The sequence below is a fragment of the Phyllobates terribilis genome, unplaced genomic scaffold (assembly GCF_046119375.1).
Source record: "Phyllobates terribilis strain yellow unplaced genomic scaffold, ASM4611937v1 Scaffold_25__1_contigs__length_18738178, whole genome shotgun sequence".
NCBI classification, from domain to species: domain Eukaryota; kingdom Metazoa; phylum Chordata; class Amphibia; order Anura; family Dendrobatidae; genus Phyllobates; species Phyllobates terribilis.
In genome coordinates this window covers 2,197,845-2,224,690 of record NW_027362785.1, presented here as the reverse complement: position 1 = coordinate 2,224,690, position 26,846 = coordinate 2,197,845, and the positions used below count along the sequence as shown (strand labels likewise).

Here is a 26,846-nt window from a genome sequence, read left to right as displayed (position 1 = left end):
ATAGTAGTTATATTCTTGTACATAGGGGGCAGTATTATAGTAGTTATATTCTTGTACATAGGGGTAGTATTATAGTAGTTATATTCCTGTACATAGGGGCAGTATTATAGTAGTTATATTCTTGTACATAGGGGGCAGTATGATAGTAGTTATATTCTTGTACATAGGAGCAGTATTATAGTAGTTATATTCTAGTACATAGGAGCAGTATTATAGTAGTTATATTCTTGTACATAGGGACAGTATTATAGTAGTTATATTCTTAAACATAGTGGACAGTATTATAGTAGTTATATTCTTGTACATAGGGGGCAGTATTATAGTAGTTATATTCTTGTACATAAGGGCAGTATTAGAGTAGTTATATTCTTGTACATAGGGGCAGTATTACAGTAGTTATATTCTTGTACATAGGGAGCAGTATTATAGTAATTATATTCTTGTACATAGGAGCAGTATTATAGTAGTTATATTCTTGTATATAGGGGGCAGTATTATAGTAGTTATATTCTTGTACATAGGGGACAGTATTATAGTAGTTATATTCTTGTACATAGGAGCAGTATTATAGTAGTTATATTCTAGTACATAGGGAGCAGTATTATAGTAGTTATATTCTTGTACATAGGGGCAGTATTATAGTAGTTATATTCTTGTACATAGGGGCAGTATTATATTAGTTATATTCTTGTACATAGGGGGCAGTATTATAGTAGTTATATTCTTGTACATAGGAGCAGTATTATAGTAGTTACATTCTTGTACATAGTGGCAGTATTATAGTAGTTATATTCTTGTACATAGGGGCAGTATTATAGTAGTTATATTCTTGTACATAGGGGCAGTATTATATTAGTTATATTCTTGTACATAGGGGGCAGTATTATAGTAGTTATATTCTTGTATATAGGGGCAGTATTATAGTAGTTATATTCTTGTATATAGGGGCAGTATTATAGTAGTTATATTCTTGTACATTGCAGCAGTATTATAGTAGTTATATTCTTGTACATAGGGGGCAGTATTATAGTAGTTATATTCTTTTACATAGGGGGCAGTATTATAGTAGTTATATTCTTGTACATAGGGGCAGTATTATAGTAGTTATATTCTTGTACATAGGAGCAGTATTATAGTAGTTATATTCTTGTACATAGGAGCAGTATTATAGTAGTTATATTCTTGTACATAAGGAGCAGTATTATAGTAGTTATATTCTTGTACATAAGGAGCAGTATTATAGTAGTTATATTCTTGTACATAAGGAGCAGTATTATAGTAGTTATATTCTTGTACATAGGGAGCAGTATTATAGTAGTTATATTCTTGTACATAGGAGCAGTATTATAGTAGTTATATTCTAGTACATAGAGAGCAGTATTATAGTAGTTATATTCTTGTACATAGGGGCAGTTTATAGTAGTTATATTCTTGTACATAGAGGGCAGTATTATAGTAGTTATATTCTTGTACATAGGGGCAGTATTATAGTAGTTATATTCTTGTACATAGGGGCAGTATTATAGTAGTTATATTCTTGTACATAGGGGGCAGTATTATAGTAGTTATATTCTTGTACATAGGGGCAGTATTATAGTAGTTATATTCTTGTACATAGGGGCAGTATTATAGTAGTTATATTCTTGTACATAGGAGCAGTATTATAGTAGTTATATTCTTGTACATAGGAGCAGTATTATAGTAGTTATATTCTTGTATATAGGAGCAGTATTATAGTAGTTATATTCTTGTATATAGGAGCAGTATTATAGTAGTTATATTCTTGTACATAGGGGCAGTATTATAGTAGTTATATTCTTGTACATAGGGGGCAGTATTATAGTAGTTATATTCTTGTACATAGGGGCAGTATTATAGTAGTTATATTCTTGTACATAGGGGGCAGTATTATAGTAGTTATATTCTTGTACATAGGGGCAGTATTATAGTAGTTATATTCTTGTACATAGGGGCAGTATTATAGTAGTTATATTCTTGTACATAGGGGCAGTATTATAGTAGTTATATTCTTGTACATAGGAGCAGTATTATAGTAGTTATATTCTTGTACATAGGAGCAGTATTATAGTAGTTATATTCTTGTACATAGGGGGCAGTATTATAGTAGTTATATTCTTGTACATAGGGGTAGTATTATAGTAGTTATATTCCTGTACATAGGGGCAGTATTATAGTAGTTATATTCTTGTACATAGGGGGCAGTATGATAGTAGTTATATTCTTGTACATAGGAGCAGTATTATAGTAGTTATATTCTAGTACATAGGAGCAGTATTATAGTAGTTATATTCTTGTACAAAGGGACAGTATTATAGTAGTTATATTCTTGAACATAGTGGACAGTATTATAGTAGTTATATTCTTGTACATAGGGGGCAGTATTATAGTAGTTATATTCTTGTACATAAGGGCAGTATTATAGTAGTTATATTCTTGTACATAGGGGCAGTATTACAGTAGTTATATTCTTGTACATAGGGAGCAGTATTATAGTAATTATATTCTTGTACATAGGAGCAGTATTATAGTAGTTATATTCTTGTATATAGGGGGCAGTATTATAGTAGTTATATTCTTGTACATAGGGGACAGTATTATAGTAGTTATATTCTTGTACATAGGAGCAGTATTATAGTTGTTATATTCTAGCACATAGGGAGCAGTATTATAGTAGTTATATTCTTGTACATAGGGGCAGTATTATATTAGTTATATTCTTGTACATAGGGGCAGTATTATATTAGTTATATTCTTGTACATAGGGGGCAGTATTATAGTAGTTATATTCTTGTGCATAGGAGCAGTATTATAGTAGTTACATTCTTGTACATAGGGGCAGTATTATAGTAGTTATATTCTTGTACATAGGGGCAGTATTATAGTAGTTATATTCTTGTACATAGGGGCAGTATTATATTAGTTATATTCTTGTACATAGGGGGCAGTATTATAGTAGTTATATTCTTGTATATAGGGGCAGTATTATAGTAGTTATATTCTTGTATATAGGGGCAGTATTATAGTAGTTATATTCTTGTACATTGCAGCAGTATTATAGTAGTTATATTCTTGTACATAGGGGGCAGTATTATAGTAGTTATATTCTTTTACATAGGGGGCAGTATTATAGTAGTTATATTCTTGTACATAGGGTCAGTATTATAGTAGTTATATTCTTGTACATAGGAGCAGTATTATAGTAGTTATATTCTTGTACATAGGAGCAGTATTATAGTAGTAATATTCTTGTACATAAGGAGCAGTATTATAGTAGTTATATTCTTGTACATAAGGAGCAGTATTATAGTAGTTATATTCTTGTACATAAGGAGCAGTATTATAGTAGTTATATTCTTGTACATAGGGAGCAGTATTATAGTAGTTATATTCTTGTACATAGGGGCAGTATTATAGTAGTTATATTCTTGTACATAGGGGCAGTATTATAGTAGTTATATTCTTGTACATAGGGGCAGTATTATAGTAGTTATATTCTTGTACATAGGAGCAGTATTATAGTAGTTATATTCTTGTACATAGGAGCAGTATTATAGTAGTTATATTCTTGTACATAGGGGGCAGTATTATAGTAGTTATATTCTTGTACATAGGGGTAGTATTATAGTAGTTATATTCCTGTACATAGGGGCAGTATTATAGTAGTTATATTCTTGTACATAGGGGGCAGTATGATAGTAGTTATATTCTTGTACATAGGAGCAGTATTATAGTAGTTATATTCTAGTACATAGGAGCAGTATTATAGTAGTTATATTCTTGTACATAGGGACAGTATTATAGTAGTTATATTCTTGAACATAGTGGACAGTATTATAGTAGTTATATTCTTGTACATAGGGGGCAGTATTATAGTAGTTATATTCTTGTACATAAGGGCAGTATTATAGTAGTTATATTCTTGTATATAGGGGGCAGTATTATAGTAGTTATATTCTTGTACATAGGGGCAGTATTATATTAGTTATATTCTTGTACATAGGGGCAGTATTATATTAGTTATATTCTTGTACATAGGGGGCAGTATTATAGTAGTTATATTCTTGTACATAGGAGCAGTATTATAGTAGTTACATTCTTGTACATAGGGGCAGTATTATAGTAGTTATATTCTTGTATATAGGGGCAGTATTATAGTAGTTATATTCTTGTACATAGGGGCAGTATTATATTAGTTATATTCTTGTACATAGGGGGCAGTATTATAGTAGTTATATTCTTGTATATAGGGGCAGTATTATAGTAGTTATATTCTTGTATATAGGGGCAGTATTATAGTAGTTATATTCTTGTACATTGCAGCAGTATTATAGTAGTTATATTCTTGTACATAGGGGGCAGTATTATAGTAGTTATATTCTTTTACATAGGGGGCAGTATTATAGTAGTTATATTCTTGTACATAGGGGCAGTATTATAGTAGTTATATTCTTGTACATAGGAGCAGTATTATAGTAGTTATATTCTTGTACATAGGAGCAGTATTATAGTAGTTATATTCTTGTACATAAGGAGCAGTATTATAGTAGTTATATTCTTGTACATAAGGAGCAGTATTATAGTAGTTATATTCTTGTACATAAGGAGCAGTATTATAGTAGTTATATTCTTGTACATAGGGAGCAGTATTATAGTAGTTATATTCTTGTACATAGGGGCAGTATTATAGTAGTTATATCCTTGTACATAGGGGCAGTATTATAGTAGTTATATTCTTGTACATAGGGGCAGTATTATAGTAGTTATATTCTTGTACATAGGAGCAGTATTATAGTAGTTATATTCTTGTACATAGGAGCAGTATTATAGTAGTTATATTCTTGTACATAGGGGGCAGTATTATAGTAGTTATATTCTTGTACATAGGGGTAGTATTATAGTAGTTATATTCCTGTACATAGGGGCAGTATTATAGTAGTTATATTCTTGTACATAGGGGGCAGTATGATAGTAGTTATATTCTTGTACATAGGAGCAGTATTATAGTAGTTATATTCTAGTACATAGGAGCAGTATTATAGTAGTTATATTCTTGTACATAGGGACAGTATTATAGTAGTTATATTCTTGAACATAGTGGACAGTATTATATTAGTTATATTCTTGTACATAAGGAGCAGTATTATAGTAGTTATATTCTTGTACATAAGGAGCAGTATTATAGTAGTTATATTCTTGTACATAAGGAGCAGTATTATAGTAGTTATATTCTTGTACATAAGGAGCAGTATTATAGTAGTTATATTCTTGTACATAAGGAGCAGTATTATAGTAGTTATATTCTTGTACATAAGGAGCAGTATTATAGTAGTTATATTCTTGTACATAGGAGCAGTATTATAGTAGTTATATTCTAGTACATAGGGAGCAGTATTATAGTAGTTATATTCTTGTACATAGAGGGCAGTATTATAGTAGTTATATTCTTGTACATAGGGGCAGTATTATAGTAGTTATATTCTTGTACATAGGAGCAGTATTATAGTAGTTATATTCTTGTACATAAGGAGCAGTATTATAGTAGTTATATTCTTGTACATAGGAGCAGTATTATAGTAGTTATATTCTAGTACATAGGGAGCAGTATTATAGTAGTTATATTCTTGTACATAGAGGGCAGTATTATAGTAGTTATATTCTTGTACATAGGGGCAGTATTATAGTAGTTATATTCTTGTACATAGAGGGCAGTATTATAGTAGTTATATTCTTGTACATAGGGGCAGTATTATAGTAGTTATATTCTTGTACATAGGGGCAGTATTATAGTAGTTATATTCTTGTACATAGGGGGCAGTATTATAGTAGTTATATTCTTGTACATAGGCGCAGTATTATAGTAGTTATATTCTTGTACATAGGGGCAGTATTATAGTAGTTATATTCTTGTACATAGGAGCAGTATTATAGTAGTTATATTCTTGTACATAGGAGCAGTATTATAGTAGTTATATTCTTGTATATAGGAGCAGTATTATAGTAGTTATATTCTTGTATATAGGAGCAGTATTATAGTAGTTATATTCTTGTACATAGGGGCAGTATTATAGTAGTTATATTCTTGTACATAGGGGGCAGTATTATAGTAGTTATATTCTTGTACATAGGGGCAGTATTATAGTAGTTATATTCTTGTACATAGGGGGCAGTATTATAGTAGTTATATTCTTGTACATAGGGGCAGTATTATAGTAGTTATATTCTTGTACATAGGGGCAGTATTATAGTAGTTATATTCTTGTACATAGGGGCAGTATTATAGTAGTTATATTCTTGTACATAGGAGCAGTATTATAGTAGTTATATTCTTGTACATAGGAGCAGTATTATAGTAGTTATATTCTTGTACATAGGGGGCAGTATTATAGTAGTTATATTCTTGTACATAGGGGTAGTATTATAGTAGTTATATTCCTGTACATAGGGGCAGTATTATAGTAGTTATATTCTTGTACATAGGGGGCAGTATGATAGTAGTAATATTCTTGTACATAGGAGCAGTATTATAGTAGTTATATTCTAGTACATAGGAGCAGTATTATAGTAGTTATATTCTTGTACAAAGGGACAGTATTATAGTAGTTATATTCTTGAACATAGTGGACAGTATTATAGTAGTTATATTCTTGTACATAGGGGGCAGTATTATAGTAGTTATATTCTTGTACATAAGGGCAGTATTACAGTAGTTATATTCTTGTACATAGGGGCAGTATTACAGTAGTTATATTCTTGTACATAGGGAGCAGTATTATAGTAATTATATTCTTGTACATAGGAGCAGTATTATAGTAGTTATATTCTTGTATATAGGGGGCAGTATTATAGTAGTTATATTCTTGTACATAGGGGACAGTATTATAGTAGTTATATTCTTGTACATAGGAGCAGTATTATAGTAGTTATATTCTAGTACATAGGGAGCAGTATTATAGTAGTTATATTCTTGTACATAGGGGCAGTATTATATTAGTTATATTCTTGTACATAGGGGCAGTATTATATTAGTTATATTCTTGTACATAGGGGGCAGTATTATAGTAGTTATATTCTTGTACATAGGAGCAGTATTATAGTAGTTACATTCTTGTACATAGGGGCAGTATTATAGTAGTTATATTCTTGTACATAGGGGCAGTATTATAGTAGTTATATTCTTGTACATAGGGGCAGTATTATATTAGTTATATTCTTGTACATAGGGGGCAGTATTATAGTAGTTATATTCCTGTACATAGGGGCAGTATTATAGTAGTTATATTCTTGTACATAGGGGGCAGTATGATAGTAGTTATATTCTTGTACATAGGAGCAGTATTATAGTAGTTATATTCTAGTACATAGGAGCAGTATTATAGTAGTTATATTCTTGTACATAGGGACAGTATTATAGTAGTTATATTCTTGAACATAGTGGACAGTATTATAGTAGTTATATTCTTGTACATAGGGGGCAGTATTATAGTAGTTATATTCTTGTACATAAGGGCAGTATTATAGTAGTTATATTCTTGTATATAGGGGGCAGTATTATAGTAGTTATATTCTTGTACATAGGGGACAGTATTATAGTAGTTATATTCTTGTAAATAGGAGCAGTATTATAGTAGTTATATTCTAGTACATAGGGAGCAGTATTATAGTAGTTATATTCTTGTACATAGGGGCAGTATTATATTAGTTATATTCTTGTACATAGGGGCAGTATTATAGTAGTTATATTCTTGTACATAGGGGCAGTATTATAGTAGTTATATTCTTGTACATAGGGGCAGTATTATATTAGTTATATTCTTGTACATAGGGGGCAGTATTATAGTAGTTATATTCTTGTATATAGGGGCAGTATTATAGTAGTTATATTCTTGTATATAGGGGCAGTATTATAGTAGTTATATTCTTGTACATTGCAGCAGTATTATAGTAGTTATATTCTTGTACATAGGGGGCAGTATTATAGTAGTTATATTCTTGTACATAGGGGCAGTATTATAGTAGTTATATTCTTGTACATAGGAGCAGTATTATAGTAGTTATATTCTTTTACATAGGGGGCAGTATTATAGTAGTTATATTCTTGTACATAGGGGCAGTATTATAGTAGTTATATTCTTGTACATAGGAGCAGTATTATAGTAGTTATATTCTTGTACATAGGAGCAGTATTATAGTAGTTATATTCTTGTACATAAGGAGCAGTATTATAGTAGTTATATTCTTGTACATAAGGAGCAGTATTATAGTAGTTATATTCTTGTACATAAGGAGCAGTATTATAGTAGTTATATTCTTGTACATAGGGAGCAGTATTATAGTAGTTATATTCTTGTACATAGGGGCAGTATTATAGTAGTTATATCCTTGTACATAGGGGCAGTATTATAGTAGTTATATTCTTGTACATAGGGGCAGTATTATAGTAGTTATATTCTTGTACATAGGAGCAGTATTATAGTAGTTATATTCTTGTACATAGGAGCAGTATTATAGTAGTTATATTCTTGTACATAGGGGGCAGTATTATAGTAGTTATATTCTTGTACATAGGGGTAGTATTATAGTAGTTATATTCCTGTACATAGGGGCAGTATTATAGTAGTTATATTCTTGTACATAGGGGGCAGTATGATAGTAGTTATATTCTTGTACATAGGAGCAGTATTATAGTAGTTATATTCTAGTACATAGGAGCAGCATTATAGTAGTTATATTCTTGTACATAGGGACAGTATTATAGTAGTTATATTCTTGAACATAGTGGACAGTATTATAGTAGTTATATTCTTGTACATAGGGGGCAGTATTATAGTAGTTATATTCTTGTACATAAGGGCAGTATTATAGTAGTTATATTCTTGTATATAGGGGGCAGTATTATAGTAGTTATATTCTTGTACATAGGGGACAGTATTATAGTAGTTATATTCTTGTAAATAGGAGCAGTATTATAGTAGTTATATTCTAGTACATAGGGAGCAGTATTATAGTAGTTATATTCTTGTACATAGGGGCAGTATTATATTAGTTATATTCTTGTACATAGGGGCAGTATTATATTAGTTATATTCTTGTACATAGGGGGCAGTATTATAGTAGTTATATTCTTGTACATAGGAGCAGTATTATAGTAGTTACATTCTTGTACATAGGGGCAGTATTATAGTAGTTATATTCTTGTACATAGGGGCAGTATTATAGTAGTTATATTCTTGTACATAGGGGCAGTATTATATTAGTTATATTCTTGTACATAGGGGGCAGTATTATAGTAGTTATATTCTTGTATATAGGGGCAGTATTATAGTAGTTATATTCTTGTATATAGGGGCAGTATTATAGTAGTTATATTCTTGTACATTGCAGCAGTATTATAGTAGTTATATTCTTGTACATAGGGGGCAGTATTATAGTAGTTATATTCTTTTACATAGGGGGCAGTATTATAGTAGTTATATTCTTGTACATAGGGGCAGTATTATAGTAGTTATATTCTTGTACATAGGAGCAGTATTATAGTAGTTATATTCTTGTACATAGGAGCAGTATTATAGTAGTTATATTCTTGTACATAGGAGCAGTATTATAGTAGTTATATTCTTGTACATAAGGAGCAGTATTATAGTAGTTATATTCTTGTACATAAGGAGCAGTATTATAGTAGTTATATTCTTGTACATAAGGAGCAGTATTATAGTAGTTATATTCTTGTACATAGGGAGCAGTATTATAGTAGTTATATTCTTGTACATAGGGGGCAGTATTATAGTAGTTATATTCTTGTACATAGGGGGCAGTATTATAGTAGTTATATTCTTGTATATAGGGAGTAGTATTATAGTAGCTATATTCTTGTACATAGGGGGCAGTATTATAGTAGTTATATTCCTGTACATAGGAGCAGTATTATAGTAGTTATATTCTTGTACATAGGGGGCAGTATTATAGTAGTTATATTCTTGTACATAGGAGCAGTATTATAGTAGTTATATTCTTGTACATAGGGGGCAGTATTATAGTAGTTATATTCTTGTACATAGGGGCAGTATTATAGTAGTTATATTCTTATACATAGGGAGCAGTATTATAGTAGTTATATTCTTGTACATAGGGGGCAGTATTATAGTAGTTATATTCTTGTACATAGGGGCAGTATTATAGTAGTTATATTCTTGTACATAGAGGGCAGTATTGTAGTAGTTATATTCTTGTATATAGGGAGCAGTATTATAGTAGTAATATTCTTGTACATAGGGGGCAGTATTATAGTAGTTATATTCTTGTACATAGGGGCAGTATTATATTAGTTATATTCTTGTACATAGGGGGCAGCATTATAGTAGTTATATTCTTGTACATAGGAGCAGTATTATAGTAGTTATATTCTTGTACATAGGGGGCAGTATTATAGCAGTTATATTCTTGTACATAGGGGCAGTATTATAGTAGTTATATTCTTGTACATAGAGGGCAGTATTGTAGTAGTTATATTCTTGTATATAGGGAGCAGTATTATAGTAGTAATATTCTTGTACATAGGGGCAGTATTATATTAGTTATATTCTTGTACATAGGGGGCAGTATTATAGTAGTTATATTCCTGTACATAGGGGCAGTATTATAGTAGTTATATTCTTGTACATAGGGGGCAGTATGATAGTAGTTATATTCTTGTACATAGGAGCAGTATTATAGTAGTTATATTCTAGTACATAGGAGCAGTATTATAGTAGTTATATTCTTGTACATAGGGACAGTATTATAGTAGTTATATTCTTGAACATAGTGGACAGTATTATAGTAGTTATATTCTTGTACATAGGGGGCAGTATTATAGTAGTTATATTCTTGTACATAAGGGCAGTATTATAGTAGTTATATTCTTGTATATAGGGGGCAGTATTATAGTAGTTATATTCTTGTACATAGGGGGCAGTATTATAGTAGTTATATTCTTGTAAATAGGAGCAGTATTATAGTAGTTATATTCTAGTACATAGGGAGCAGTATTATAGTAGTTATATTCTTGTACATAGTGGCAGTATTATATTAGTTATATTCTTGTACATAGGGGCAGTATTATAGTAGTTATATTCTTGTACATAGGGGCAGTATTATAGTAGTTATATTCTTGTACATAGGGGCAGTATTATATTAGTTATATTCTTGTACATAGGGGGCAGTATTATAGTAGTTATATTCTTGTATATAGGGGCAGTATTATAGTAGTTATATTCTTGTATATAGGGGCAGTATTATAGTAGTTATATTCTTGTACATTGCAGCAGTATTATAGTAGTTATATTCTTGTACATAGGGGGCAGTATTATAGTAGTTATATTCTTGTACATAGGGGACAGTATTATAGTAGTTATATTCTTGTAAATAGGAGCAGTATTATAGTAGTTATATTCTAGTACATAGGGAGCAGTATTATAGTAGTTATATTCTTTTACATAGGGGGCAGTATTATAGTAGTTATATTCTTGTACATAGGGGCAGTATTATAGTAGTTATATTCTTGTACATAGGAGCAGTATTATAGTAGTTATATTCTTGTACATAGGAGCAGTATTATAGTAGTTATATTCTTGTACATAAGGAGCAGTATTATAGTAGTTATATTCTTGTACATAAGGAGCAGTATTATAGTAGTTATATTCTTGTACATAAGGAGCAGTATTATAGTAGTTATATTCTTGTACATAGGGAGCAGTATTATAGTAGTTATATTCTTGTACATAGGGGCAGTATTATAGTAGTTATATCCTTGTACATAGGGGCAGTATTATAGTAGTTATATTCTTGTACATAGGGGCAGTATTATAGTAGTTATATTCTTGTACATAGGAGCAGTATTATAGTAGTTATATTCTTGTACATAGGAGCAGTATTATAGTAGTTATATTCTTGTACATAGGGGTAGTATTATAGTAGTTATATTCCTGTACATAGGGGCAGTATTATAGTAGTTATATTCTTGTACATAGGGGGCAGTATGATAGTAGTTATATTCTTGTACATAGGAGCAGTATTATAGTAGTTATATTCTAGTACATAGGAGCAGCATTATAGTAGTTATATTCTTGTACATAGGGACAGTATTATAGTAGTTATATTCTTGAACATAGTGGACAGTATTATAGTAGTTATATTCTTGTACATAGGGGGCAGTATTATAGTAGTTATATTCTTGTACATAAGGGCAGTATTATAGTAGTTATATTCTTGTATATAGGGGGCAGTATTATAGTAGTTATATTCTTGTACATAGGGGACAGTATTATAGTAGTTATATTCTTGTAAATAGGAGCAGTATTATAGTAGTTATATTCTAGTACATAGGGAGCAGTATTATAGTAGTTATATTCTTGTACATAGGGGCAGTATTATATTAGTTATATTCTTGTACATAGGGGCAGTATTATATTAGTTATATTCTTGTACATAGGGGGCAGTATTATAGTAGTTATATTCTTGTACATAGGAGCAGTATTATAGTAGTTACATTCTTGTACATAGGGGCAGTATTATAGTAGTTATATTCTTGTACATAGGGGCAGTATTATAGTAGTTATATTCTTGTACATAGGGGCAGTATTATATTAGTTATATTCTTGTACATAGGGGGCAGTATTATAGTAGTTATATTCTTGTATATAGGGGCAGTATTATAGTAGTTATATTCTTGTATATAGGGGCAGTATTATAGTAGTTATATTCTTGTACATAGGGGGCAGTATTATAGTAGTTATATTCTTGTATATAGGGGCAGTATTATAGTAGTTATATTCTTGTATATAGGGGCAGTATTATAGTAGTTATATTCTTGTACATAGGGGGCAGTATTATAGTAGTTATATTCTTTTACATAGGGGGCAGTATTATAGTAGTTATATTCTTGTACATAGGGGCAGTATTATAGTAGTTATATTCTTGTACATAGGAGCAGTATTATAGTAGTTATATTCTTGTACATAGGAGCAGTATTATAGTAGTTATATTCTTGTACATAGGAGCAGTATTATAGTAGTTATATTCTTGTACATAAGGAGCAGTATTATAGTAGTTATATTCTTGTACATAAGGAGCAGTATTATAGTAGTTATATTCTTGTACATAAGGAGCAGTATTATAGTAGTTATATTCTTGTACATAGGGAGCAGTATTATAGTAGTTATATTCTTGTACATAGGGGGCAGTATTATAGTAGTTATATTCTTGTACATAGGGGGCAGTATTATAGTAGTTATATTTTTGTATATAGGGAGTAGTATTATAGTAGCTATATTCTTGTACATAGGGGGCAGTATTATAGTAGTTATATTCCTGTACATAGGAGCAGTATTATAGTAGTTATATTCTTGTACATAGGGGGCAGTATTATAGTAGCTATATTCTTGTACATAGGAGCAGTATTATAGTAGTTATATTCTTATACATAGGGAGCAGTATTATAGTAGTTATATTCTTGTACATAGGGGGCAGTATTATAGTAGTTATATTCTTGTACATAGGGGCAGTATTATAGTAGTTATATTCTTGTACATAGAGGGCAGTATTGTAGTAGTTATATTCTTGTATATAGGGAGCAGTATTATAGTAGTAATATTCTTGTACATAGGGGGCAGTATTATAGTAGTTATATTCTTGTACATAGGGGCAGTATTATATTAGTTATATTCTTGTACATAGGGGGCAGCATTATAGTAGTTATATTCTTGTACATAGGAGCAGTATTATAGTAGTTATATTCTTGTACATAGGGGGCAGTATTATAGCAGTTATATTCTTGTACATAGGGGCAGTATTATAGTAGTTATATTCTTGTACATAGAGGGCAGTATTGTAGTAGTTATATTCTTGTATATAGGGAGCAGTATTATAGTAGTAATATTCTTGTACATAGGGGGCAGTATTATAGTAGTTATATTCTTGTACATAGGGGCAGTATTATATTAGTTATATTCTTGTACATAGGGGGCAGCATTATAGTAGTTATATTCTTGTACATAGGAGCAGTATTATAGTAGTTACATTCTTGTACATAGGGGCGGTATTATAGTAGTTATATTCTTGTACATAGGGGCAGTATTATAGTAGTTATATTCTTGTACATAGGGGCAGTATTATAGTAGTTATATTCTTGTATATAGGGGCAGTATTATAGTAGTTATATTCTTGTATATAGGGGCACTATTATAGTAGTTATATTCTTGTACATAGAGGCAGTATTATAGCAGTTATATTCTTGTACATAGGAGCAGTATTATAGTAGTTATTTTCTTGTACATAGGGAGCAGTATTATAGTAGTTATATTCTTGTACATAGTGGGCAGTATTATTGTAGTTATATTCTTATACATAGAGGCAGTATTATAGCAGTTATATTCTTGTACATAGGGGGCAGTATTATAGTAGTTATATTCTTGTACATAGGGGCAGTATTATAGTAGTTATATGCTTGTACATAGGAGCAGTATTATAGTAGTTATATTCTTGTACATAGGGGGCAGTATTATAGTAGTTATATTCTTGTACATAGGGGGCAGTATTATAGTAGTTATATTCTTGTACATAGGAGCAGTATTATAGTAGTTATATTCTTGTACATAGGAGCAGTATTATAGTAGTTATATTCTTGTACATAGGAGCAGTATTATAGTTGTTATATTCTTGTACATAGGGGGCAGTATTATAGTAGTTATATTCTTGTACATAGGGGTAGTATTATAGTAGTTATATTCCTGTACATAGGGGCAGTATTATAGTAGTTATATTCTTGTACATAGGGGGCAGTATGATAGTAGTTATATTCTTGTACATAGGAGCAGTATTATAGTAGTTATATTCTAGTACATAGGAGCAGTATTATAGTAGTTATATTCTTGTACATAGGGACAGTATTATAGTAGTTATATTCTTGAACATAGTGGACAGTATTATAGTAGTTATATTCTTGTACATAGGGGGCAGTATTATAGTAGTTATATTCTTGTACATAAGGGCAGTATTATAGTAGTTATATTCTTGTATATAGGGGGCAGTATTATAGTAGTTATATTCTTGTACATAGGGGACAGTATTATAGTAGTTATATTCTTGTACATAGGAGCAGTATTATAGTAGTTATATTCTAGTACATAGGGAGCAGTATTATAGTAGTTATATTCTTGTACATAGGGGCAGTATTATATTAGTTATATTCTTGTACATAGGGGGCAGTATTATAGTAGTTATATTCTTGTATATAGGGGCAGTATTATAGTAGTTATATTCTTGTATATAGGGGCAGTATTATAGTAGTTATATTCTTGTACATTGCAGCAGTATTATAGTAGTTATATTCTTGTACATAGGGGGCAGTATTATAGTAGTTATATTCTTGTACATAAGGGCAGTATTATAGTAGTTATATTCTTGTATATAGGGGGCAGTATTATAGTAGTTATATTCTTGTACATAGGGGACAGTATTATAGTAGTTATATTCTTGTACATAGGAGCAGTATTATAGTAGTTATATTCTAGTACATAGGGAGCAGTATTATAGTAGTTATATTCTTGTACATAGGGGCAGTATTATATTAGTTATATTCTTGTACATAGGGGGCAGTATTATAGTAGTTATATTCTTGTATATAGGGGCAGTATTATAGTAGTTATATTCTTGTATATAGGGGCAGTATTATAGTAGTTATATTCTTGTACATAGGAGCAGTATTATAGTAGTTATATTCTTGTACATAGGGGGCAGTATTATAGTAGTTATATTCTTGTACATAGGAGCAGTATTATAGTAGTTATATTCTTGTACATAGCAGCAGTATTATAGTAGTTATATTCTTGTACATAGGAGCAGTATTATAGTAGTTATATTCTTGTACATAAGGAGCAGTATTATAGTAGTTATATTCTTGTACATAAGGAGCAGTATTATAGTAGTTATATTCTTGTACATAGGGGCAGTATTATAGTAGTTATATTCTTGTACATAGGGGCAGTATTATAGTAGTTATATTCTTGTACATAAGGAGCAGTATTATAGTAGTTATATTCTTGTACATAGGGAGCAGTATTATAGTAGTTATATTCTTGTACATAAGGAGCAGTATTATAGTAGTTATATTCTTGTACATAGGAGCAGTATTATAGTAGTTATATTCTTGTATATAGGGAGCAGTATTATAGTAGCTATATTCTTGTACATAGGGGGCAGTATTATAGTAGTTATATTCCTGTACATAGGAGCAGTATTATAGTAGTTATATTCTTGTACATAGGGGGCAGTATTATAGTAGTTATATTCTTGTACATAGGAGCAGTATTATAGTAGTTATATTCTTGTACATAGGGGGCAGTATTATAGTAGTTATATTCTTGTACATAGGGGCAGTATTATAGTAGTTATATTCTTATACATAGGGAGCAGTATTATAGTAGTTATATTCTTGTACATAGGGGGCAGTATTATAGTAGTTATATTCTTGTACATAGGGAGCAGTATTATAGTAGTTATATTCTTATACATAGGGAGCAGTATTATAGTAGTTATATTCTTGTACATAGGGGGCAGTATTATAGTAGTTATATTCTTGTACATAGGGGCAGTATTATAGTAGTTATATTCTTGTACATAGAGGGCAGTATTGTAGTAGTTATATTCTTGTATATAGGGAGCAGTATTATAGTAGTAATATTCTTGTACATAGGGGGCAGTATTATAGTAGTTATATTCTTGTACATAGGGGCAGTATTATATTAGTTATATTCTTGTACATAGGGGGCAGCATTATAGTAGTTATATTCTTGTACATAGGAGCAGTATTATAGTAGTTACATTCTTGTACATAGGGGCAGTATTATAGTAGTTATATTCTTGTACATAGGGGCAGTATTATAGTAGTTATATTCTTGTACATAGGGGCAGTATTATAGTAGTTATATTCTTGTATATAGGGGCAGTATTATAGTAGTTATATTCTTGTATATAGGGGCAGTATTATAGTAGTTATATTCTTGTACATAGAGGCAGTATTATAGCAGTTATATTCTTGTACATAGGAGCAGTATTATAGTAGTTATTTTCTTGTACATAGGGAGCAGTATTATAGTAGTTATATTCTTGTACATAGGGGGCAGTATTATAGTAGTTATATTCTTGTACATAGAGGCAGTATTATAGCAGTTATATTCTTGTACATAGGGGGCAGTATTATAGTAGTTATATTCTTGTACATAGGGGCAGTATTATAGTAGTTATATGCTTGTACATAGGAGCAGTATTATAGTAGTTATATTCTTGTACATAGGGGGCAGTATTATAGTAGTTATATTCTTGTACATAGGGGGCAGTATTATAGTAGTTATATTCTTGTACATAGAGGCAGTATTATAGCAGTTATATTCTTGTACATAGGGGGCAGTATTATAGTAGTTATATTCTTGTACATAGGGGCAGTATTATAGTAGTTATATTCTTGTACATAGGAGCAGTATTATAGTAGTTATATTCTTGTACATAGGGGGCAGTATTATAGTAGTTATATTCTTGTACATAGGGGGCAGTATTATAGTAGTTATATTCTTGTACATAGGAGCAGTATTATAGTAGTTATATTCTTGTACATAGGAGCAGTATTATAGTAGTTATATTCTTGTACATAGGAGCAGTATTATAGTAGTTATATTCTTGTACATAGGAGCAGTATTATAGTAGTTATATTCTTGTACATAGGAGCAGTATTATAGTAGTTATATTCTTGTACATAGGAGCAGTATTATAGTAGTTATATTCTTGTACATAGGGGGCAGTATTATAGTAGTTATATTCTTGTACATAGGAGCAGTATTATAGTAGTTATATTCTTGTACATAGGAGCAGTATTATAGTAGTTATATTCTTGTACATAGGGGGCAGTATTATAGTAGTTATATTCTTGTACATAGGAGCAGTATTATAGTAGTTATATTCTTGTACATAGGAGCAGTATTATAGTAGTTATATTCTTGTACATAGGAGCAGTATTATAGTAGTTATATTTTTGTACATAGGGAGCAGTATTATAGTAGTTATATTCTTGTACATAGGGGGCAGTATTATGAGAATACATGTCTATAGAACTTACTGCTATTTTGGCTTTGATGGTGGACAGTTTCTCCTCTGCGGCTGCCAGTTCGGCGTTGGCTTTGTTCAGAGCTTGGCGTTTGGGCTCCACCTCACAGAAAACCTCGTAGAACTTGACGATGTTGATAACCCAGGAGCAGAGTCCAGCGGCGGCGAGGGATTTGGAGGCAATGAATTCTGGATTGAACTCTGTGTCTTTCAGGTAAGGCTGAATGGCTTTTATGCAGTTTTCGTGTATATTTTCCTTATTAAAGTTTATTAGGCAGTCTAAGAAGCCGTCGACTTTGCCCATGACCACTCTGGCAGCTTTCCAGCTCCTGTCCTTTGGGACTTTGCCACCAGGGGCGGTGAGGACCATGACGGCTGCCGTGACATTGGTGACCGCTGAAGGTGGGGAACCGAAAGACTTCAGCTCTGTCAGATTGTTCTGTCAAGACAAATGAGTAGTGCAGAATCAGAGAGACCACTGGGGACACAGACGCAGACCCTCCATACTTAGTAGGTCGTACCTTGTTGAGAGTGTTGAGGGCTTCCTGAGCTGCCACTAAAGCCGGCTCAGCTTTAGCCAAATCCGTCTCGCAGTCCCTCTGCTTCTTCCCGACCTCCTCTGCTATGACGGCCACCTTCTTTTCCTCTTCATCAGCCATGGCTTTCTCTTTGCCCACCTTTTCGGTCTCTACCCCGACAACCTGGATCAGTTTGTCCGCGTCCTCGTTCTTCTGTTTTAGCTCCACCTCTTGTGCTGCAAGTTTGGCTTTCAGATCGTCCACCTGTCGCGGGAGACATTGGTATCATTTCATGGGTAACTTGGCCTCCGTTGGCACATGTGTGCCTGACTTTGGCCCCACATACAGCTGTAAATGTATTTTTCAGTTGTCTCTGAGCTAGTGGGTACAGAGTAGCTACTAAGATTTCTCCCATACGCAGCACACACAGGCCTGAGGGATTCCTGCAGCTTGGAGGAAAGTATAAAGCAGTATTGAGCAGTGTAACTGTGAATCCAACCCTGAGTCAAGATAAAACACTATGGTTTTGGCAAAGAGGGTGTTGTACAGCAGTACTGTGATTTCAGCACTATAGTGAAACTAAATGCCTACTAAAAAAACAGCAGCAGCTTAATGGAGGACATTATACTGCAATAATTAGCTGCGTAGCTGGGAATCCAGCTTTGGAGAGAGATCAAACATTTATTAGGACACTGAAGCAACATGGCCGACATTATAGCAAAGTACTGAGCAGTTTTGTCTGACTGCGCTGCCAAGGGCCCACCAGTAACACTGACTTTGGAGGCCTACTGTATGCAAATATTATATTAACCTAATTCAGAAATTCATCCCTGCTTCTATACAGTAATGATTGGTAACTGAATGATTAGATGCTGCCATTGTCTGTACATGGTGAATCAAGTTTATTGTGCCAACTACTGTTCATATAGTGAGGTTGGAGGCCCCTTACTGCACAGGGACCCACCATGATATTTCCCTGTTCTTCCTGTGGGCCATTCCGAGCCTGCTAAGTAGTGTAGCTGTGAATCCAGCACATGGTGAGATAAAATGCTTATTAGAAAGCATCAGAATATATTATACAACAGAAGAGAGCAAGTGTAGCTGTGAATCCAGCACATGGTGAGATAAAATGCTTATTAGAAAGCATCAGAATATATTATACAACAGAAGAGAGCAAGTGTAGCTGTGAATCCAGCACATGGTGAGATAAAATGCTTATTAGAAAGCATCAGAATATATTATACAACAGAAGAGAGCAAGTGTAGCTGTGAATCCAGCACATGGTGAGATAAAATGCTTATTAGAAAGCATCAGAATATATTATACAACAGAAGAGAGCAAGTGTAGCTGTGAATCCAGCACATGGTGAGATAAAATGCTTATTAGAAAGCATCAGAATATATTATACAACAGAAGAGAGCAAGTGTAGCTGTGAATCCAGCACATGGTGAGATAAAATGCTTATTAGAAAGCATCAGAATATATTATACAACAGAAGAGAGCAAGTGTAGCTGTGAATCCAGCACATGGTGAGATAAAATGCTTATTAGAAAGCATCAGAATATATTATACAACAGAAGAGAGCAGTGTAGCTGTGAATCCAGCACATGGTGAGATAAAATGCTTATTAGAAAGCATCAGAATATATTATACAACAGAAGAGAGCAAGTGTAGCTGTGAATCCAGCACATGGTGAGATAAAATGCTTATTAGAAAGCATCAGAATATATTATACAACAGAAGAGAGCAAGTGTAGCTGTGAATCCAGCACATGGTGAGATAAAATGCTTATTAGAAAGCATCAGAATATATTATACAACAGAAGAGAGCAGTGTAGCTGTGAATCCAGCACATGGTGAGATAAAATGCTTATTAGAAAGCATCAGAATATATTATACAACAGAAGAGAGCAAGTGTAGCTGTGAATCCAGCACATGGTGAGATAAAATGCTTATTAGAAAGCATCAGAATATATTATACAACAGAAGAGAGCAGTGTAGCTGTGAATCCAGCACATGGTGAGATAAAATGCTTATTAGAAAGCATCAGAATATATTATACAACAGAAGAGAGCAGTGTAGCTGTGAATCCAGCACATGGTGAGATAAAATGCTTATTAGAAAGCATCAGAATATATTATACAACAGAAGAGAGCAAGTGTAGCTGTGAATCCAGCACATGGTGAGATAAAATGCTTATTAGAAAGCATCAGAATATATTATACAACAGAAGAGAGCAGTGTAGCTGTGAATTCAGCACATGGTGAGATAAAATGCTTATTAGAAAGCATCAGAATATATTATACAACAGAAGAGAGCAAGTGTAGCTGTGAATCCAGCACATGGTGAGATAAAATGCTTATTAGAAAGCATCAGAATATATTATACAACAGAAGAGAGCAGTGTAGCTGTGAATCCAGCACATGGTGAGATAAAATGCTTATTAGAAAGCATCAGAATATATTATACAACAGAAGAGAGCAGTGTAGCTGTGAATCCAGCACATGGTGAGATAAAATGCTTATTAGAAAGCATCAGAATATATTATACAACAGAAGAGAGCAGTGTAGCTGTGAATCCAGCACATGGTGAGATAAAATGCTTATTAGAAAGCATCAGAATATATTATACAACAGAAGAGAGCAAGTGTAGCTGTGAATCCAGCACATGGTGAGATAAAATGCTTATTAGAAAGCATCAGAATATATTATACAACAGAAGAGAGCAAGTGTAGCTGTGAATCCAGCTCTGGAGTGAGATCAAACACTTACTACTAAAAAAGCAGCTGACGCATAGACTAAATTAAAGAGCAGTAGTGAGCAGTAAGCTTGTTAATCCAGCTCTAGGTGAGATAAAACACTTTCTAGAAAGCAGCAACATGAAGGACATTATACAGCTGTACTGAGCAGTGTCGATTTGAATTGTGTACTGGATTGAAATAAAACACCTGCTAGATTAACGCAGCATGGAGGACATTATACAGCTGTACTGAGAAGTGTAGCTGTGAATACAACCCTGGGTTGACATAAAACACTTGCTAAAAAGATGTAGGACATTAAACAGCTGTAGTGTGCAGGGTGGCTGTGAGTCCAGCACTGGGTAGAGATAAAATGCTCACTAGAGAGCATCAGCAAAGAGGACATTATACAACAGCAATGAGCAGTGTATGTGTGCATCCAGCTCTGCAGTGAGATAAAACACTTACTACTTGAAAGAAGCTGTAGCATATAGTACATTACAGTTCTGTAGTAAGCAGTTAGGCTGTTAATCCAGTTCTAGGTATGATACAACGCTTTCTAGAAAGCAGCAGCATGGAGGACATTATACAGCTGTACTGAACAGTGTAGCTGTGATTCCAGCACTGGGTTTAGATAAAACACTTGCTAAAAAGATGCAGGATGTAGGACATTATACAGGAGTAGTGAGCAGGGTGGCTGTGAATCCAGCACTGGGAAGAGATAAAATGCTTACTAGATAGCACAGCAATGAGCATTGTATATGTGCATCCAGCTCTGCAGTGAGATAAAACACTACTAGAAAAAAGCCAGTAAAGAGCTGTAGTAAGCAGTTAGGCTGTTAATCCAGTTCAGGATAAGATACAACAATTTCTAGAAAGCAACAACATGGAGGATATTATACAGCTGTACTGAGCAGTGTAGCTGTAAATCCTGTACTGGGTTGAAATAAACACTTTTTATAAAGCAGATGTCCTCACTCTCTCAGATACATATTTCTCTGCTGAGATATATTACAAATTCTCTTCTATTCCATTGTAGTATCGATATATTTGAAGCTTGTGGAAGCGATAATGACTGTTTAATGGTTGCCCATAAGACCTCATCATGTTTCTCCCATCTTTTGTCCGTGAGATAAAGCCTGGGTGGAAGCAGAATGTGCGACAATTCTCACAATTACTGTGAAAACATTCTTTTAAGCCTACGGAGAGCACTTAGGGATTGAAATGTTGGTTGTGGAGATATGAGGCGGGAGGTGCGTCATGGCCGGCTGCTGCAGCAGCGAGGCGGTCTGATATCATGTAGGAGTCGGGAGATTAAAAGGGTAGAGAGTCATATGGGATTGACTTTACGGCCGGGCGGCATTGTTGGAGCAATTACTGAGAGGGGATGTCGGCTTGGGGGGATTGTATAGGTTCTGGAACAGAATATATTACTTACATTTTCCCAAACTGAATGCAGTTAAACTGATCCTCCCTCCATACAAGGTGAAATGGTTAAAGGGGAACGCAGTGGTATCTTTAAAGGGGTTATTCCCATCCTCATTAATGGAGTAAATTACCCTTATCTGTCTCAGGACATTTAAACCGTATTAAAAGGACTCTGCTTCCAAAGCTCCGTTATTCCCTCCAGCATAGTGCAGTATTCATTCCTAAATCTTTCTTCTCAAACCTAAATTCATTCCTCTCATCCTTTTATATGGGGGAAGACTACACCCAAACTTAAATTGTCCACCTTACATAGATCTAAACAAAAGGGAGGAGCGGCACTGCCGGGTTTCTTTTTGTATTATTTGGCTGGGCAAATCAAAGCTTTGAGTAAGTGGATGCCCAATAATTACCCACCTACCGTATTTTTCGGACTATAAGACGCACCGGACCAGGAGGAGGAGAAAAAAAAAAAATTTAAGCAAAAAATGTGTTCATGATGCACTTTTAAGGGGGAGGGGTTCTTCTGCTGACACTGGAATAGTGGTAATGTCCCCCAATTCTGACAATATCCCCTATCCTGGTATATATGCCCCCCCCTTCCTTTTATACGTGGTCCCCATCCTGGTATGCCTGACATCCCTCCATCCTGGTATGTATGGCACCCCTCATCCCCATCCTGGTATGCCTGGCATCCCTCCATCCTGGTATGCCTGGCATCCTTCCATCCTGGTATGCATGGCACCCCTCATCCCTATCCTGGTATGCATGGCACCCCTCATCCCCATCCTGGTATGCATGACATCCCTCATCCCCAATCCTGGTATGCATGGCACCCCTCATCCCCAATCCTGGTATGCATAGCACCCCTCATCCCTATCCTGGTATGCATGGCACACCTCATCCCCGTCCTGGTATGCATGGCCCCCTCATCCCCATCCTGGTATGCATGGCCCCCTCATCCCCATCCTGGTATGCATGGCACCCCTCATCCCCATCCTGGTATGCATGACATCCCTCATCCCCAATCCTGGTACGCATGACATCCCTCATCCCCAATCCTGGTATGCATGGCACACCTCATCCCCATCCTGGTATGCATGGCCCCCTCATCCCCATCCTGGTATGCATGGCCCCCTCATCCCCATCCTGGTATGCATGGCACCCCTCATCCCCATCCTGGTATGCATGGCACCCCTCATCCCCATCCTGGTATGCATGACATCCCTCATCCCCAATCCTGGTATGCATGACATCCCTCATCCCCAATCCTGGTATGCATGGCACCCCTCATCCCCAATCCTGGTATGCATGGCCCCCTCATCCCCATCCTGGTATGCATGGCCCCCTCATCCCCATCCTGGTATGCATGGCACCCCTCATCCCCATCCTGGTATGCATGGCACCCCTCATCCCCATCCTGGTATGCATGACATCCCTCATCCCCAATCCTGGTATGCATGACATCCCTCATCCCCAATCCTGGTATGCATGACATCCCTCATCCCCAATCCTGGTATGCATGGCACACCTCATCCCCAATCCTGGTATGCATGGCACACCTCATCCCCATCCTGGTATGCATGGCACCCCTCATCCCCGTCTTGGTATGCATGGCACCCCTCATCCCCGTCTTGGTATGCATGGCACCCCTCATCCCTGTCCTGATATGCATGGCACCCCTCATCCCCATCCTGGTATGCATGGCACCCCTCATCCCCATCCTGGTATGCATGGCACCCCTCATCCCCGTCCTGGTATGCATGGCACCCCTCATCCCCGTCCTGGTATGCATGGCACCCCTCATCTCCATCCTGGTATGCATGGCACCCCTCATCCCCATCCTGGTATGCATGGCACCCCTCATCCCTGTCCTGGTATGCATGGCACCCCTCATCCCCATCCTGGTATGCATGGCACCCCTCATCCCCGTCCTGGTATGCATGGCACCCCTCATCCCCATCCTGGTATGCATGGCACCCCTCATCCCCATCCTGGTATGCATGGCACCCCTCATCCCCGTCCTGGTATGCATGGCACCCCTCATCCCCGTCCTGGTATGCATGGCACCCCTCATCCCCATCCTGGTATGCATGGCACCCCTCATCCCCATCCTGGTATGCATGGCACCCCTCATCCCCATCCTGGTATGCATGGCACCCCTCATCCCTGTCCTGGTATGCATGGCACCCCTCATCCCCATCCTGGTATGCATGGCACCCCTCATCCCTGTCCTGGTATGCATGGCACCCCTCATCCCCATCCTGGTATGCATGGCACCCCTCATCCCCGTCCTGGTATGCATGGCACCCCTCATCCCTGTCCTGGTATGCATGGCCCCCTCATCCCTATCCTGGTATGCATGGCACCCTTCATCCTTACCCTGGTATGTATGGGCCCCTCATCCTTATGCTAGTATGCATGGTCCCCCTAATCCCCATCATGCTGCACATAAAAAAAAAATAAACACTCCTACTCACCTTTCTTCTCTCCTCCAGTGCTGCGTCCAGTCTGCCTGCACTGATCTCTCCATGTGAGCCGCGCATGACGTCACTGCCATGCGCGGCTCACAAGGACAGATCAGCTGCTGGAAGTCACTGCTCCACACGCCGGGTCTGCGTGCGGGGGAGCAGTGACTTCACTCTCCTTCATAGCCAGCACACAGCGTAGCCGTGCTGCGGCTCCTGCTGCTGCCGGGCTATCGTGTGTGCCCTCTTATTAAAGGGCATGAATATTCACCCCTCCCCACGCCCATGGGCATGGAGAGAGGTTGAATATTCATGCCCTTTAACAGTGGGCACAGGCAATTCCGGCAGCAGCAGGAGCCGCAGCGCGGCTACACTGTGTGCCGCTATTAAGGAGCATGAATATTCATTTTCTTTTGCAGCGGGTACAGTGGCGGCTGCTGCCTCCTGTGCCCCGCTACCACTCCCCCCCCCCCCCAACATTCGGACTATAAGACGCACCCCCCATGTTCCTCCAAAATTTTGGAGGAAAAAAGTGCGTCTTATAGTCCGAAAAATACGGTAATTTGGAGAGCCATTTGGCCCATGCTGCAAAAGTCGATTGCCTGTTGGGTTTTTTAGAAACAGATAAACCTAATACCCCTAGATTACTACCCTTACTCCGATTGGTACGATCAGTCTGGAGACAAATTAAAAAAGTGATTCGCTTTGATGAAATCATAGCTGAAATGCCATTATGGAATAATACTTACTTCCCAATGCTACTAAACCAGCCGTCCACTCAATTCTGGATTTCACATAATGTTTCCTTGGTTAAAGATTTATATGATCACGGGGTCTTAATGTCCTTTGAACAAATACGAACTAAATACAGAATCCCTAGGCCCCAATTTTTTTCGTTACCTACAGCTCAGATCAACAATTCAATCACACTCAAACAATATCGTCTTTCCCTTTAATAGGGATCCTTAAATCACAAGGTCCCCAAGGCCTTATCTCCACTTTATATACATGTTGTCCGTGGGTACTGATTCTACTTTATTGATAGTAAGAGAAAAATGGAAACTCCTCGTTCCTGAAATCCAAGATGAAGATTGGGAGGAGATTCTTGAATCTCCAACCAAGGTGTCCCCATCGGCTAATAACAGAATGACCCAATTATATATAGTACTATATCAACACGTAGATAATGGTCCGGTACCATTATAATAGCTGTAGTAAAGAATACATTGACTCACACTTGATAGTATCATAACTTTATTAACTATGTCGAAATCGCTCTTGGCAGCAGGGTAGTTACCGCTCTTGGCAGCAGGGTAGTTACCACTCTTGGCAGCAGGGTAGTTACCACTCTTGGCAGCAGGGTAGTTACCGCTCTTGGCAGCAGGGTAGTTACTGCTCTTGGCAGCAGGGTAGTTACCACTCTTGGCAGCAGGGTAGTTACCGCTCTTGGCAGCAGGGTAGTTACCGCTCTTGGCAGCAGGGTAGTTACCGCTCTTGGCAGCAGGGTAGTTACCGCTCTTGGCAGCAGGGTAGTTACCGCTCTTGGAAG

General features: G+C 35.5%; 1 protein-coding gene across 2 annotated transcripts in view; it reads right to left on the bottom strand.

Moving 5' to 3' along the window:
• DNAH9 (dynein axonemal heavy chain 9) overlaps positions 1 to 26,846 on the bottom strand; it is a 430,601-nt gene that overhangs the window by 121,114 nt on the left and 282,641 nt on the right. For both annotated transcript variants that reach the window (XM_073660252.1, XM_073660251.1), the window contains 2 exons: positions 18,672 to 18,932; positions 18,164 to 18,589 (listed from right to left, as the gene is read on the bottom strand). In XM_073660252.1, coding sequence (XP_073516353.1) covers positions 18,164 to 18,589; positions 18,672 to 18,932 — 687 coding nt within the window. The remainder of the gene's footprint in view (positions 1 to 18,163; positions 18,590 to 18,671; positions 18,933 to 26,846) is intronic.